Source organism: Leiobunum rupestre, chromosome 1 (genome assembly GCF_980474605.1).
Source record: "Leiobunum rupestre chromosome 1, qqLeiRupe1.1.hap1, whole genome shotgun sequence".
NCBI classification, from domain to species: domain Eukaryota; kingdom Metazoa; phylum Arthropoda; class Arachnida; order Opiliones; family Sclerosomatidae; genus Leiobunum; species Leiobunum rupestre.
The window spans coordinates 72,435,166-72,453,366 of NC_143384.1; the positions used below are offsets into that span (position 1 = coordinate 72,435,166).

General features: G+C 35.7%; 1 protein-coding gene across 3 annotated transcripts in view; it reads left to right on the plus strand.

Annotated features, from left to right (window-relative positions):
* The window catches only part of LOC149966314 (uncharacterized), a 48,823-nt gene extending 32,108 nt beyond the window's left edge, over positions 1-16,715 (plus strand). For all 3 annotated transcript variants that reach the window (XM_090171533.1, XM_090171541.1, XM_090171525.1), the window contains exons 2-3: positions 7,311-7,550; positions 15,914-16,715. In XM_090171533.1, the coding sequence (XP_090027659.1) occupies positions 7,313-7,550; positions 15,914-16,452 (777 nt within the window). In that variant the 5' untranslated portion in view covers positions 7,311-7,312 and the 3' untranslated portion in view covers positions 16,453-16,715. The remainder of the gene's footprint in view (positions 1-7,310; positions 7,551-15,913) is intronic.
* Positions 16,716-18,201: the final 1,486 nt, after the last annotated feature.

Genomic DNA, 18,201 nt, shown 5'->3' on the forward strand with positions numbered 1-18,201 from the left:
CCGACTTACAGCACTAAAATTGACCATTTCGAGTTCTCGGCAATTTTTCCGACTTACAGCACTAAAATTGACCATTTCGAGTTCTCGGCAATTTTTCCGACTTACAGCACTAAAATTGACCATTTCGAGTTCTCGGCAATTTTTCCGACTTACAGCACTAAAATTGACCATTTCGAGTTCTCGGCAATTTTTCCGACTTACAGCACTAAAATTGACCATTTCGAGTTCTCGGCAATTTTTCCGACTTACAGCACTAAAATTGACCATTTCGAGTTCTCGGCAATTTTTCCGACTTACAGCACTAAAATTGACCATTTCGAGTTCTCGGAAATTTTTCCGACTTACAGCACTAAAATTGACCATTTCGAGTTCTCGGAAATTTTTCCAATTTTCCCAATTTTGGGTTTTCTAATTCGTTTCATTTCATTAAAGTTACCGCATAATTTTTTTAATGAAAATTGCCTTGACATTTAATTAAACTCATTAGAGAGGCCAGATTTTTTAATGAAACGGGCGTTGATGTTTAATTAAACTCATTACACGGACCAGATATTTTTTAATTAAAGGGGCATTTTGAGTTTAATTAAACTTATTACACTAACTAGATATTTTTTTAATGAAAGGGACCTTTAGAGTTTAACTAAACTCATTATAGTGAACAGATAATTTTTTAATGAAACGGGCCTTTAAGTTTTATTAAGCTCATTACCAAATATTGATCTAAAAAGGTTAAAATTACTTCCGTCAGGAATCCATACCTCTACTTGGAATGCTTATCGCGGCAGATTTTCGTCTCGATGTGGCTGACGGTTTTTTTGACGTCACTTTGTTAACTTAACAAACAACAACGCGAGAGGGGAGCGCGCGCAGAAGGGATTTTTTGACCAAAGCCGTCAGTGTGATATTACCACACGCGATACGCCAGAATAAGCATTCCAAGTAGAGGTATGGATTCCTGCTTCCCTACACGTCCACATAAATCTATCAACAGACCATTTGATTGTTGTTTCGCAGCTCTAGCACTATTTACGTACAAATCACAGGGTGGTCATAATGCATTTTGGAAATGCAAAATGAAAAATACCATTTTGCATTTTGAGTTAGTAAAAGTATTTTACATTTTGCATTTTGTGGGTTTGATATGTGGAAAAAAAATTTCAAAATGCTTTTACAAAATGTTTTTACTCTGGTACCATTATCGCGGCTCTTGTAGAGAAAGTTGGTCTGCTATTTATTCTCAAGTAATCAGTAAATTAATAATAATAATTAATTAGTAATTAATTATTAATAATTTCCCACTAACTGTCGTAACTACCACTGTTAGTGGTAAAAGTAAACAGCGTGCATTTGTAAAAACATTTTGTATTTTTATTTTGAGCTGCAAAAACATTTTACATTTAGAAAAATCAATGTTTAAATTGCATTTTGTATTTTGCATTTTGAGTTACGGAGAAAGTATTTTGAATTTTGAAAAAAAAAAATCATTTTGAACAAATATCATTTACACGATAAAATACAACTCTTTTGATATAATGTTATCAGAATTGTAAAATATATGTCTTAGGAAAGCAATGTTATTTTAGGTCATTGAAATGAAAGGTGTACCTTCGCAAGTTCGAGGCACTTTACAATAATACGACCTAAAATTGCCCGCCTAACTCTAATATAAAAAAATAAATTAAAATTACAATAGTGTTCAGCTCATATTTTTCAGAAATATGAAGATAATCAGATCAGGCTAATATCTTATCCTCCACCCGCCTAGCAGTCTGACCTCAAATTGTATTTAATTCATATTCATTACCCTAAATAACTGATTTGAATTGATCTGCTTTAGTTCATCTCATCAGATTCAGTTAGCTAAACAGATATAAAATCTTCCAGAAAGCAAATACAAATGATTACTTTTTCGGCACGCAATTTTTTAGTTACGAAACTTATTTTCAATAAAAAATATAAATTAAAATGTTATACTTTCGATATTACCAAAACCGTTTTTAGCTTTTGATAAGAACGAGCAGCCGGCAATAGTTCCATGACGTTGGCAATTTGTTTAAGGGTTAGTTATAAAGAGCATAAAAATTAAAAAATATATATTTATTCTGTGTTATTTATGAACAATTTTATATTTAACAGAAAAGAAGGTAGACTTATGTTTAGATAAGTGGTACCATAAGTGTATAATATTGTTACGTAAGTGTGACACTTACTGAGAGCTATTCACAAGACAGACTGCATTACGGGCTTTGTCACTGTTTTGAGTCCGCTTGCTAACGCGTCACGCGTAGCCTTTGACAGCGCCTCGCTAGGGGGATATTATCTTCTTGAGAAGACGTCACTCCGTTACTAGCTCTCAGTAAAATATTCCCTAAAGTTACAAACTTATGGGAAAATATTATAGACTTATGGTGGTACCCTTAATCACTCGAAAGTCTATAATGATCTAAGACGGTTACTTACGTATAAGGTAAATAAAGAAAAATTAAAAACCACTTTGTTTACGTAATACAAATTTTAATTAAAAACAAATTAAAATCGACTGTCGATTTTAATTTGTTTTTAATTAAAATTTGTATTACGTAAACAAAGTGGTTTTTAATTTTTCTTTATTTACTCGAAAGTCTATTCCAAAAATAACATCACGAACCTTTTTGAGAGTTTGAATACTACTTTTACAAGCATCATTTTCCAGCTTTTAGCCACTGACGCACTTAGTTCTAAAAGCACTACTAACGTAGTTACACACGCTATGTTCTCATTTTACAATTAATATAATAGTTAAGTGTATTATTTTGTCAAAACAACAAGCTTTCAAACGCTAGTGCAGGATCGATATTATTTTTAAATCGATCTATATTTTATGTTATAATCGAGTATAATATATATTTTATAATTATCCCCTGTATCAAAGTTCGTGAAATGAAACTATAAACATAATCAATGTTAAAATCGTTTCAAAGCGTAAATTTTAAATGCCATGTTCATTTTTCTTTTTTTATCTTTCATTTTAATGTTTGGTGTCTAAGGCCTTTTGGCCGACACCATAAGTTGTTATCGAAAAAAAAGTTACAATTTTCGGTATCCTTAAAAGCAGTGGCGTCACCAGGATTTCAAAACTGGCGGCGCTTAAAGGCCGACTACATAATTATTCGGTTTACTCTGTCTTTCACTGAAAGTTGGCTCGCTGCAAGACACATGTGCTATGCAAGCAACCGACTATAAAAGTTAAATAAACAACACCTTATGCTTAAGTGGATTTCACACGCAAATTTTTTTCATAAACATTTAGAAGCGTGGTAATTGAGATCAGGAATACACGCAAGCATTTCTTGTTAAGTTAACTTCATAAAATACCAAGAACCGTAAAAAGCAAAGTTCCGTTTTTATGTAGTTCTACCTCAAATGCCGCCATCTATAGGCGCTTAAATAAAACATCTTCCCAGAAATTGCCAAGAAGTAATATTTCCGACAGCCAGGACTCATAAGTTACTATTTATGTAGTGCTTGTTGAAATATTAGAAAGCTGGGAACGTTTCTCGAACATAACATCGGTTTTTTGCTAAGCCTTAACATGCCAAAAAAGTTACCTGGTTAAAAGGAAACACTTGTTGCATACCGTACTGCAAAAGTAATACGTTTAGTTCTAAAGGAATTAGTTTTCATCTTTTTCCGAAAGATAATTTTATACGAAATGAATTAACTCTGCCTCCATGAGAAGCCCTAAAATTGCCCGGCAATATAAAAATATTCCGTATAATTTTAATTATTTATACCATAAGAGGATGATAATAATAATAATATTATCTTCTTATACTTAGTTTTAGTAACATTATATATTTAACCTTAAAATATATTATCGAAAATTAACATGTTCCTTATACACGTGAGCCGACGCGTTTCTTATCTGACGCAAAATTCTCATGAGGGCAAAAACGCGTCTCCAATTGGCTTAAATATGACTTTTTGGCTAGCCATTCTAACCGTTTAACCGACCGACCGGAAATAGTTCCTTCCCAGAGGAATTTGGAGAGAGGAGTAAAAACCGAGTATCTTTTATTGAAGCGTCCATTGAGCAAAATCGAAAGTATTAATAAGGCAAAGGGGTAAGTTAAAATTATTAACCATGGATAAAATGATAAAATTAATATAAATGGTTTAGAACATTGATTGAAAATTAAAAAAAATTGCTAGCTTTCGAGTTCAAAATGTGTACGGGAATTTGAAATCCGGGATTTTACTCAGGATTTCAAGATTTCTTGTTGTATTTCGGATTTCTTAACTTTTGTCCCGGATTTCGGGATTTTTAATCTGATTTCATGATTTCTCGTCGGATTTAGGGATTTCTGGCCAGATTTCGAGATTTCGCGTCGGATCTCTAGATTTCTTGCAGGATTTCGAAATTTCGCATCGGATCTCTGGATTCCTTGCAGGATTTCGAAATTTCGCATCGGATCTCTGGATTCCTTGCAGGATTTCGTGATTTAAGGCGGGTTTTAACCAAAACGACACAACGGTGAACGTCGACGCAAAAAGATGGCATTAGGCCTAACGGCAATTTTTGCGTCGATGCTCACCGTCGTGTCGTTTTTTACCTAGTGAAAACCGACCTTAAGCGTCAGATTTCTGCTTTTTTTGGCGGATTTCGAGATATCAAAAAAATCACCGGATTTTGAAGAAATCCAGCTGGATTTCGCATTTCTTGGAAAGTGTACTGTGTAAGGGATTTCTTTGAATTTTCGACCCCTTCGGTTCAAGACCCCTTTTCAAGCTACTGTCTTGATTGAGTTACAAATTTGGAATGAACCGAAATTTAAAATTTCTTATTTACATTGCTCTTATCTATACGTATTTTTTAATTTGGTAACATTTTTTAGTTCCCCCAATTGTTCTAATCGGATTTCACGATTTCTCGTCCAATTTCTGAATTTCTCGATTTATCGTCGGATTTCTGGATTTCTTGCCGGGTTTAGAGATTCAGCGTTAGTTTTCTGGATATCTTGCCGGATTTCGAGATTCAGCGTCAGATTTCTGGATTTCTTGCCGGATTTCGAGATTCAGCGTCAGATTTCTGGATTTCTTGCCGGATTTCGAGATTAAGCGACAGGTTTCTGGATTTATTGCCGGATTTCGAGGTTTAGCGTCAGATTTCTGGATTTCTTGCCGGATTTCGAGATTTTTAAAAAAATTACCGGATTTCTTGCCGGATTTCGAGATTTTCAAAAAAATTACCGGATTTTGAAGAAATCCAGGCTGGATTTCGGATTTCTTGGTTCAAGACCCCCTTTCAAGCTACTGTCTGGAATAAGTTAGCAATTTTGAATTAACTGAAATTTAAAATTACATATTTGGTAAAATGTTTAAATTTCCCAAATATTTTATACAAATCTTACCCTTATTCAATTTCCGTTCCTTTTTAATGGCTACAGCTTAGTTAAATTGCCTTTTAAGATAATGAGATGATCTCCCGATAATGTGTCCGTTGACTAGGTCTATTTTATGACCTTTAGTGTTCCATAAATGACTCGCGATTCCTTTTCTGTTATTTCCTGATTTTATACATTTTACTTGTTCATCTATTATAAACCTAAATTTCAGTTTGGTCTCACCTATATAAGACACAATTTATTTTGTAAATACTACGCGTTTCATTGTTTTCATAAATTTTCGGTTTATTTTTGATGTTGCTGCTGCGTCACGGGTGACGTATTAATGACGTTTTATTACGGAAAGCCCTGTAACAGGGTTGGACATAAGGATATTTTTTAGTAGTCAGCCTGACTAGTGAGCCTCCTATCTTAATTTATTTTAGTCACTGGCTAGTGGGGGTAAAAATGGGGGTATAAAAACCAGAAGGACAGCCAACATTTTGCTTTACCCGTCAGAATTAAAAAAGGAGTTTATTATCACTTAATTGAGTTACCTTAATTTGGTCGATCGCAATTTTTTTAAATTAAATGGGGTTGATGAATGATGAATTTGTGATACGCCATATTCGCCTTTATTTATGCATATTTAGTTCAATTTTTCTCTGGTCAAATTTACTAGTGAGCCCTAAGATTTCGATTAATTTTAGTAGTCAGAGCACTTGTTTTAGTAGTCAGAGCATTTATTTTAGTAGTCAAATGCCAGGACTAGTGCCTTATGTCCAACCCTGGCTCTGGACATAAGAGTAAATTTGACGAGTCACCCTGCTTTTTAGCAAAAACTGAACTGAACTTCTACGTATTTCGTGACGAATGAGCTACATAAAAATAAATTTAGCAAGCGTAGCTTATTTTATAGAAAGGCCTATTGGAATGCGCTGAGTTGTAATTTAATTAATTTTCAGAGTGCCGTTGGTTTTTGATATATCGACAGTTTAATTCGTCTTTAATTAAAATAAAATCTCAGAGTTTTCGGAGGTCACGTGTGGTAAGAGGGTAAACGCTTCGCTACAAAATCTTCAATTTTTAATATTTAGGCTTAGTTTCTCTTTTCGGTGTTATAGTCGCGAGCCAGATTTCTCGCACGGTACTGACGAGTCCCAAATAGGACGAAACCGGTCTACCGTTGGAAGTTCTGGCTATTTTATTTAATTTAATTTAGTTTTTCACTCGAAGATCTATTTGGTCCGAGTTTCGCGTCTTTTGGTTTGCTCGAAGACCTATCGGTACGAGCTATTTGTAAGTTTTTAATTTTCTTCAAATTTGTTTAGGGTTTAGCTTTTTTATCCCTTTTCATAATGGACTAATATACTTATTCGCAAATTTTTTCATCCTTCAATTAGAATGCTCTCAGAATTCGAATCTAGGGTACGGAGTTCTATATTATCTTTGACTAGGCCTAACCAGGAATCCATACCTATACTCGGAATGCTTATCCTGCCGTATCGCGTGTGGTAAGAACACTCTGACGGCTTTGGCCCCGCCTACGATATAAAAAATCCCCTCTGCATGCGCGCGCTCCCCTTTCACGTTGTTGTTTGTTAAACCTAGGAGCAACAAAGGGGTGTTGTGTTTGTTGCTCCTAGGTTAATCTAATAGTTACGTCAAAGAAACCGTCAGCCACACCGGGACGAAAATCTGCCGCGATAAGCATTCCAAGTAGAGGTATGGATTCATGGCCTAATGGATATTTTTGCTCACCGTTTGGCGTTTTTACCCTAGGGAAAATCAGCCTTAGCGCCGGAGCTATAAGCTGTAGTTCGAAGTTCTTCCTTGCGTAACTCAGTTCTTGAAAATACAATGAATTCTTTAATAATATTTATTTTACGCAATGCCAGGTGTTAGGAAATTTTATAGATTTCTGAAATACTTTTCCGTTGTTTTCAGGCATGTTTTCGCTACTGTTCCGTCGACGGCTGGATTTTGGCGAGGATAGAGGTCAGCGCAGGGACATCACGCCCTTGGAACTGGAAATGTACAAGAGGGCGCTGCGCAGAGAACTCCAAGACAAGAGGAAACACGCCGCCACCTGCGCCACCCTCGTCTGCATCTTAGTCTGCGGCTCGCTACTGGTGGGGTTGGGTACAGCCCTCACGTGCAGCGGAATCTTCGTTCCCCACCTAAAAGGTGAACTGACTCGAGTCAAATAGGCGCTTCAATTAGCGACCGAAAACTATCGCTACGCCCCCTTTGGTTCACCATTGAAGAATCGAATAGATTCATTGCCATCTCTAATAACAAGGGCCTGTTGCCTTATCATGACGCAGGCAGGCTTGGAAATAAGTGGTGGTCACTGGGTCAAAGACCAGTTTATTAATTGCTCGGACCAGTTTTTTTATTCAAAAGCTAGGGGTTCACTGGTCTAGTGTCCAGTTTATTAATTTAAAATTATCTACCGTATTATTCACAACTGGTCTACGTGACCACTTAAATAATTCAAGAGTTGGGAGTCACTGGCCAAATAGACCAGTTTAGAAATAAACCTTATTTCCAAGCCTGGACGCAGGTGGCAATGATAGAGCCGACAAATAGATTGAATTTCCAAGACAGTTTGTTCAACCACGGCCAACTTTGACACTCGCGCAATAGCGGCCAGCCCATTCACCGAAATTCCATAAACCACTAAACTACTCTAAAAATAATTTTCCGCTGGGGGCGCTCAACGCCGAGAGATATTTTTGTTAGCAGGTTAACATAGACACTTCAACGAATGGGTTGGCCGCTATTGCGTGAGTGTCAAAGTTGGCCGTGGTTTAACTTAGGGTGGGATCGACTTATTAAACTTCTTAAAGGAACATAAAAATAACGTAAATTACATCCAAATTTTTTAATAATGCAACAGACTGTTAGGCCATATTCTTAAAGCTTAAACCAAGAAACACAGGGACGTCTCGCTCATAGCATACCCAACGCTTTATTTTTCGGCGGGGCTTTGTTGCGGCTGCGGTAGGGAGAGGGGGGGGGTTAGGTGATACAGATAGTCAATAGGCGCCATCCATGAGAGATCAAAATAACTTGAAAAAAATTAGTCAGCTAACGTCGTAAGAGTTACATATTTTTAAATTATTTTATATTTTTTTAATATTTTAGGGACACAAATATTAAAAAACATAAAAGAAATTTCGTTTTTTGGAGCCACGCTGTTGCAGGCCACGTGCTGACAGATTGTAGGGCTGTGCACGTGACTCAAATAGCCTTTAAAAATTGACTCACTTTCGCTACTAGCGACATCGCGCGAGATTAATAGGAAATAGGCAGCCGCAACGAAGCTTCGTGCGCGAAATATCTACCGTGCGACGTCCCTGTGTTTCTTGGACTAAGCTTAAAGACTTCCCGTTGCCTAGGCAACTGAGTCCATAATCGCCGAACTAAAATGCCAGAAATAATTAAATTGTAGCGCGTGCACGGGCCTTTATAATAACGTAGGCAACGGTTTCTCAATGTGAAATCTATTTCCTCAACCGAAACGAATGATATTTCGTACGTAGTTATAGTGAAAGAGGTGATTACTTAGGATTTGCGGGCTATACACCGATTAAGACAGTCAGCGGCGGAAATAACGTACTCGCAAAGGCAGCGGACCACCGAAGAACATGGGGTCTGGGTCCGATGGCCCGAAGACCAACCGATCGAATGGGGGTCCAACGGACCGAAGTCCATCCAATCGAAGGAAAGCACTAACCGACCGAAAATTTAAAAATTCCTTTTTTATGAGTTAATTGCAGAAGGTTTCAACGGACCGAAATATATATTTTTAAAAAGCTGAAAAAAAAATCACTTTCGTGGACTAAGTACACTTTAAAAAAAAACTACTTTTAAAAAGTATATATTAAGGAGCTCATAATTATCGTTATCTGCAGAATGGATTCGACCGAAATCCAATTCGTTGGAAAACGATTTAACATTGAGTTCCAATCGATCGAAAATACCCCAATTGTGTGGTTTACAGCCCAATTTTGCACCTTTATATATTTTTTTAGTAGATCGAATTAAGGTTTTTTTTATAGATATATATAAGTCACGGACGTATCCAACGGTGCCTACGCGCCTTCGGCGCGCGTATATACCCTAACCTTTGCGCGCTCCGCGCGCTTACCTAACCTAACCTAACCTAACCTAACCTAACCTGACCTAATCCGAACTAATCTAATCTAAAACGTTTTTCGCATACCCTGCTATATCTCGGGGCAGAAGTAAAAAACAAAACAGTAAACTTGAACAGTAAAAAAGTTATTTTAATTTTTATTTAACGATATACAACTTTTCGGTCAGTTGAAACCTTTTCCCTTTTGTTGCTATAAAAAACGTATGTTAAATTTCGGTCGGTTGGTCCTTTTTTTCGGGCCGTGTGTTTTCGATCCGTTGGACCCCTTCGATCGGTTGGTCTTCGGCCCATCGGACCTACCCCGAACAGGGGCCCCCAAAAAGGGTTTCGCAGGGGTGGTGCTAAGACCAGAAGTTACGCTTCACACATTGTTCGTCCATGCTCCAACGTTTTCCTTTCCCCACTCGTGACCTCAACCTAGTCCTAACCATGGGCCAAATAATGATAAATCCAGGACATGACTCTGGTACCTTCACGCGTACTAAATCAGTCGTTCACCACAAGATACAGGTGGCCATTTTAGTAGGGGGGAAAGGGAGCAAATAAAATAAATGGGGAGCAAAATCAAGCAGAAATTTCCGGTTTCCCGAACGCCATCTTGTGTTGATTAACGGAATTCGGAAATAAGTGGCGGTTGTAATTCGAAAATCCTGCCATATTCGGCCCCTCATTTTTAGATTAATTTTAACGATTCTAGGAAGGTTAGTGTTTAATATTATATAATGGAAAAGTTACAAATTTTAAAAATTTCTAAATTTGGTTTTTACAATAAATAACTCAAATGAACAAAATTATTACTTATTGGTCGAATTCGGGTCATCTTGGATAAATGCTAGTAATTTTATTCGCATTTGCCCAAATTGATTCGCAATAACCTAAATTTCGCTTTATTTACCCCAATTTTCCTTTATTGGCCCAAACTTATCCGCCTTAACCCCATTTATTCGGATTTACCTACATTTATTCACATTAACCAATTTATTCGCAACAACCCAAAAATTTCCAATATTTACCCAAATTTCCCTATATTTACCCATTTGAACTTATACGCATTTAACCAATTTATTCGCGTTTTCTCGATTCTATTCGCATTTAGCCAAGTTGCATTGTATTTTCGTAATTTATTTGCATTTCCTCACATTTCCCTGCTTTTACCCAATGTTTTTGCATTTACCCAATTTAGTTTCAATCAGCCCAATTTTTAATTTCACCAAAATGTCCCAATACTTATACCTCGCATATTTACCTCAATTTATCATTATGTATCACATAATAATAATTCGTTTTTACTCAAAGTTAGTAGAATTTACCCAAAATGACACGAATTCGACTAATAATTCTTAATTTTGTTCATTTGAGTAATTTATTGTAAAAACCAAATTTTTTAATTATTTAAAATTAGTGATTTTTCCTATGTTGAATCCCGTAAAGAAAATTACAAATTGAGTTGTCAAAAACAATTTCGGTTGCCATGGCAAAACGAAATCCCATTGAAAATTTTCAATGTGAAATCAACACACCCAAAACCCTGACCATCTCGGATTTTGGTGAAATTTTTCATATAGATAGTGTCTAGGGATTTCAAGCGAAATGCAAAGTTTTATTGAATTATCTCAAACGGTTTTCAAAATATGGCGGTTAAAAATTTTCAAAAAATGGCCAAAATCTAATCCCCATTGCAGCTATTCTAATTAAGCTACAGAGTTGCGAATGATGTCGTTGTACTCAGCTTTGTATGCACTTTCCAACCATATACACCATATGTACATTTAAAAAAAAATATTTTTCAAATTTCAAATTATTATTTGAATTTGATTTTTTTTTAAAAGTGTGTCATCAAAATTAAAAAACAATACAGTGAATAGTTTGTATCTACGTTAAATGATTGACCAAATTTCAAAGTGGGAGGTTCATGATAGCCTTTAATATGTATCATATATTCATATATAATAAATACATAAGTAGACAAAACGCTATGTTACCTATGGCTATAGTCTTTGTCGGGGTCGGTCTGGCAGCCCTTTATAACCGCCCTATACTGTGTATCAAATAAACTTCACTCTGAATTTATATTGCCGAATGTAACGTTTCTTACATCTCTTATGATACATTTCACGTCTGAAACGTGTCTCGAGGGCCCGAGAGAGAGAAATTTTGGGGGTTGGCTCTTCGAATTTCTTCCCCCAAAAAACCTGTACCATATTTGTTCAAGGTCAGTTTCAGATCCAAGGGTAGAGTTTCGTTCAATAAACGCCCCTTTAGTTGCCGTCTTGACCACTCGGTGGCGCCTCCGCCGAAATATTTTCAAAATTTTTCTCTTTGGAGTTTGCTCGCTATACAAGCTCTGACGTCACGAAACCCAGACTAAGATACCCGACCGAGACCCGGAATTTGTATACTTAGAGAGAATGATCCACTTATGATATAATGTATACAGGATGTCCACTAAAAATGACCCAGAGTATATAATTGAAAAGCTATTTTTCCGGGGAATTTGATATTTTCAGATCGCATATTACGCGCAGGGGGTCATGCAAATTGGTTAATAGGAAGCTAAGAAAACTAACACCAAAACCAGAAGGTCATGAATACAAATGTTCAATGACTAATTACCAACATTAAAATGTATTTCAATTAAGCTCAGATTAGGTCGGTTGAAATAAATTTGGATCTAAAAAGTGATGGCGAACACTTTTCGAACCAACCTTCCAAACTTAACGGTTTTCGAGATACATTTTGAATGACCTTGAAGACATGGTTCAAGGTAAACCGAATTTTAATAGCATAAGCTATTCTTTATTTAGCACCACAGTTACAATGCTACAAGAACATTTAAGGCAAAGTGGACAAACAATCGGCTAGGGAGGCACCCGGAGTGAACGTGTTCAAAACTGATGCAGCGTTACCTCTTTGGACAGCAATCGCGATTCTCTGCATAAGTGGGGTAGCGCCATCTATATTTTATAAAGTTGTGGGGTGGCGGAGTGGTTAGCACTTTCGCCTCGCAGCAAGAGGAGCCGGGTTCGATCCCAGCTTGTGGCACTGGGTGAAAACTCGGAACAACTCCTTCCGCGTTGAGTTTGCAAGTTCTCTCCCCGCTGGTTTAAGGGGTTTTCCCCCAAGCTCTTCGGTTTCCCCTTCCATAAAAGCTTGTTGAGGTTAACGGTAATAGTTAGTGTAGGGAGCTGTTGGCTCGATCTTGCAGGGCTTGCCACCACCCTCCTACGCAGTGTAACCCTGCCACCTGAATTAAAGGCTTCAAAAGTCGCTTGATGACTTAGGCCTAAGGTAGTGCCTTGGGTATTAGCCTAGCTGATTATTATTGATTATTATAATATTTTTACTAGAGTGAATTTATCCTCAAAATGTTGATAACGTAGCACAAGTACTTTCTAAATGATAAACACTTAATTATTGTGATCTCTTGGACATTTTTATTTATGGCCTGCTTGTTTTGGTGTTTATTTTCTTGGGTTCCTATTGGGAAATTTACATCGGTTCAGAGTCACTTGGGCATAAAATGCGATGCCGCACAACTTTCTAATTGAAACTCAACGGTTCTCAAGTCAGTTTGGTAGACGAGTTTTGGGAGCTGAAATTTTCAAACTTAAGACCCTTAACCACGATAAGGTTGTCTAACAAATTCCAGTACTCTAACAAGAGTACTTTTAAAGTTATCAGTTGAACATCGTCTTTAACACGTTATCAACTTAACGGCCTTCTTGATTTTGGCCTAACATTGCTCAACTTCCTATTTCGCAAATCAGAGCGAGTCAAAGCTAGTTAGCCATAAAATGAGACGGGGAACACTTTTCTAATTGGAACCAACTTCGTAGCTTTTACGGTTCTCAAGTTAATTTTCGAATGACCTTGAAGACATGGTTCAAGGTCATTGACATTTTCATAATTGGTTGACCCCCTGAGCGCTCTATAACAACATAAAATTTCAAAATCGTAGCTAAAACACATTTTGAGATATTCACCCTGGTCCATTTTTTTGTTAACACCCTGTATTGTCGAGTTGACTGCGCTACGTGTGTTACATAAATGCGTTAAATAAAAAATTAAATAAATACATATTTCACAGTGTTACACATGTTAGATAATAACGTTAAATTTAATATTAAATATTAAATAAATTTTGCATATTATAATATACATTGTCGATTTCACATTTAGAAGAACAGCCAATTAGAATACATCAAAATCTTTGTTCGGCATTAGAACATTGTTCTGAGAGTTCATGAACTTTGAGCAGTTAGTTTCAAAGAAGTCGACACTCTTACTTAAACTATTACATTTGTCTTGTATTCTTTTAATAGGGTTTACACCTTTATTTAAAGTATAAAAACAAGAAACATTTCTAGTTTTTCTCTGAGGAATTTTTAGTTTAACTTTTTCGAGTAGATTCGCACAGTCAATTTTGTTGGTAAGAATTTTATTTAAAAATAAAGCGTCGCGTTTAAAAAAACGATTATAAATTGTTTGTTATTTTAAGTTATTTAAGGTCTCCACATAGTTAAATGACATAGGTTTTTGAAAATAATGACAATATAAGTGAATAAATTTTCTCTGAATTCCCTCGATTATTGCGAGGAGATAATTACTACAACCTTCCCAGATTTGATGGCAATATTCTATTTTACTGCGAACCAAGCTAACATCGAGAATAACGAACACGGTTTTGGATTTTAGATTTCTTGCTATTTTACAAATTGCGTAAATGATCCGATAGCAGTCCCCTTTCAGTTTATTGATATAATTCGCGTAGAACATTTTCGAATCGAAAAGTATACCTACATGTAGGTCACTAGTGCTATTAGTACGAGTAAGGACAGTGTCGTTAATCTTGTAGTCAAACAATATACTATTAAATTTTTTAGTATACCAGATAACTTTAGTCTTTTCAGGATTTAACGGTAAACCATTCTCAGTGCTCCAGTTATCAAGTTGGGATATATCGTTTTCTAAAAATTTACAATCAATGGGTTGAACAATATCTCTATATAGCTTATTATCATCAGCGTAAGTTTTTAAGTTAGAGTCGTTTTTGATAGAGAAACGCGGGTCATTAACAAATATACTAAATAACAAGGGGCCTAAGGCAGAGCCCCGAGGGACACCTATGTTAGAAATGTAGCTCACATTCATGACTTCGTTATTTATTTTTAATATATTTTTTCTGTTCTTAAGGTAACTATTTAACCACTTCAAAACATTACCACCCATATATGTACACATGCGTAGTAAACATATTATATGTAAATATTATATATGTATACATGCGTATATGTAAACATATGTAAATATTATATATGTACACATGCGTATATGTAAACATATATGTACACATGCGTATATGTAAACATATTATATGTACACATGCGTATATGTAAACATATTATATGTAAATATTATATATGTACACATGCGCATATGTAAACATATTATATGTAAATATTATATATGTACGCATGAGTATATGGATACATAATATTTATATATGTAAATATTATATATGTACACATGCGCATATGTAAACATATTATATGTAAATATTATATATGTACACATGAGTATATGGATACATAATATTTATATATGTAAATATTATATATGTACACATGCGTATATGGATACATAATATTTATATATGTGCATATATGTATTTATTATATATGAATATATGTATACATATTAATGGCTATCATTTTTTAAAAACCCTTTTTTTTAAATAATGTTTAACTATGAACCCATGAACCTCCCACTTTGAAATTTGGTCAATAATTTAACGTAGATACAAACTATTCACTGTATTTTTTAATTTTGATGACGCACTTTTTAAAAAAAAATCAAATTCAAACAATAATTTGAAATTTGAAAAATATTTTTTTTAAATGTACATATGGTGTATATCGTTGGAAAGGGCATACATAGCTGAGTAAAATGACACCATTCGCAACTATGTAGCTTAATTAGAACAGCTGCTATAGGGGATTAGAAAATATACCAGTCATGTGATTTTGGCCATTTTTTTAAAATTTTTAACAGTCATATTTTGAAAACCGTGAGATAATTCAATACAACTTTGCATTTTTCTTGAAATCCCTAGACTATCTATATGCAAAATTTCACCAAAATCCGAGATGGTCATGTTTTTGGGCGTGTTGATTTCACATGGAATGCCCCTTAGGGGATTTTCTTATACTAGATCCCCGAGTTTGAATCACCTCGGGTCGTAACCTTGTAACTAGGTATAAATAAATAAATATAATTATTATTAATCATAAATTAAATAATAATTATTAAACCCAGTAATACTAATAATAATAAACCGAATCTGATTCTATGCCTTTGAACTGAAAGAATATAATTTTGTTTGCAGGTAACCCGACACCGTGGCTAGTAACCGGGCCTACCTGCATCGTAATCGGAATACTAGTGCTGTTGTTATCGGTGGAAATCATTATAAAGAAAAAGAAAGTGGCCATCGACGACCTTTCGTCGGGAAGAAAGAAAACGTCCTCCTCGGACACGCAGGTCAAACAGGTCAAAGCCCTTCCCATCTGGAGGGGGATGGACAAAGCCAAGAGCACGGGAAACCAGGGCACGTTGCCGCCATTACCCGAAGACTCGTCCGAAGAGGCGTCCGATAGGCCTTTGATGGTCGTCGCCGAATGCCAAGGCCCGAGCACTTCGTCTTACGCGTCCACGTCGGGCTCTTCGTCCCTAAATTCCAGTCCCTTGACGCCCTTAGAAGCCGGCCGTTCTCAGTCCATGATGTTGTTGGACCCGGCTAAACTGGAAAGGAAATTTAGCAGGAGTATGCATAGCGAAATGGACGGCCATACGAGTACCAGCGATCTGCTGAGTACGGCCAGTTCGAGCAGCACGAGTTGCGAAACGAAAGAGTCAACCCTTTGACAGCGGCTGGACGGGGTCTTTCTCGATTCAAACATATCAGAAATTTGCTAACCTTAAAACGTTGAAACTATCAAACCGGCCTTTGTGATAACGAAACAAAAACCGATCAAAATCGTACCACGGATTAACAAACTGAGACGTAAATATTTTAATTGCTACCAGTAAATCTCGCATAAATTATACATTTTGTAAGTATGAAATTGGTATAAAATAGACTAGGCCGATAGCGTAGAGTTATATAGAAATATTTTGTCTAAATATAACCAAAAGAACCGAGCCACGAACAATATTTTACGTAAATTGGAAAAATGACAATTTCTTGTGCAAGTAGCGTGAGTGGATTTATGTTAAATCTACTTTAATAAAAAAAACGCGTTTTCAAAGGCACCCCGTTTCGCACAGATATACCGATTTTATCGTGAAAATAAAAGACTTTTATACAACAACGACTCGATATTTTAACGATTTAGAAGGTTGAAATTTAGTTAAATTTAAAAAAAAATATTTTCGTATTGAAACCAAACGGCTTAGGTTCCTACACAGACACGAAAGCGGGAAAAGTTAAAATTTGGTAAGGCGACACTCAATAGGCGAAAGCTATTCGCTAGTTTTGGAGTGATTTTTTAGGAAATAGCGAGCAACTGTTATTGCATGGAAGAAGCTGGTAGTTTGGGGTCGCTCTAGTCTACAACTATCGGTTCAAATAGTTTCACTTGTCCTACTAAAGGTTACTAAAGAAGAAGCTTATTCTGAATTTAAAAATACCAACAACCAAAAGTCTTTATTCGTTTTAGATTTACCCTGTCTATAGACGCGACTAAATACGAAGTTTACAACTTTCGAGCCATGTTAAAAACATTTTTCTATTAAAATTTCTTTTGCATTTCACAATTTGAAAAATGGGGCCCTCCAGAATCTTGGGACCCTAGGGCAGTGCCCTTTTTGCCCAATGGGAAATACGTCACTGCTCCAAAGGTTTGAGTTGCCTTAGAGAGATCGGGAAGCCCGTACTAGTTCGGAGGAATACAATTTTCTATTCCAGGATGCGTAGTCTTCACAGGAACATTTTATAGAATGTTCCCGGTCTTCATCTTCCTAGGTGGAAACGGGACTGAAAATCAAGGAACTTTATTAAAGTACGCCTGGCGCCACCTATGAACGACTGCGGGAACTTTTTATATTGAAAATAAAATTCCTTCCTAGGTTACCATCTGACATGATCTGAGTCTTGTGACGATTCTTTTATTTATAAAATAGAATGTTCTTTGGAAAAGCACAATTCATGTCTTAATAATTTAATTGTTTTAATAAAATTAATTTAACTAAAGTAGTATAATATTATATATATTATTAATTTATTATACTACTTAAGCTAAATGAATTAAATATAATAAATATGAAATAATAATCGGTTAATAATCAAAGAATCATGAAGCAAAAAGTAAGAATCACTTGGCTATTGGCCTTGAAACAAGATAAGTTTGGTCAATTTTTTCCTAATTGATTCTTTGTTCATTTTCTCATTTAGGGCTCTGGCAACTTTTCTTAACCCAATATTTGTAAAAATGTTAATGATGTTTTTAACAAGGTAGTTTAAATGGTATCTCCAGACGAATTCTTGATTAAACATGTGCTCGGTTAAATCTTTGAAATGTCTTAGGCATCAGGCATCGTCTTACAAGCGTTTCAATTCTGAGTGGAATATTTTGGTAATTATAAACAAATTAAATTAAAAACTAACTTTCTATA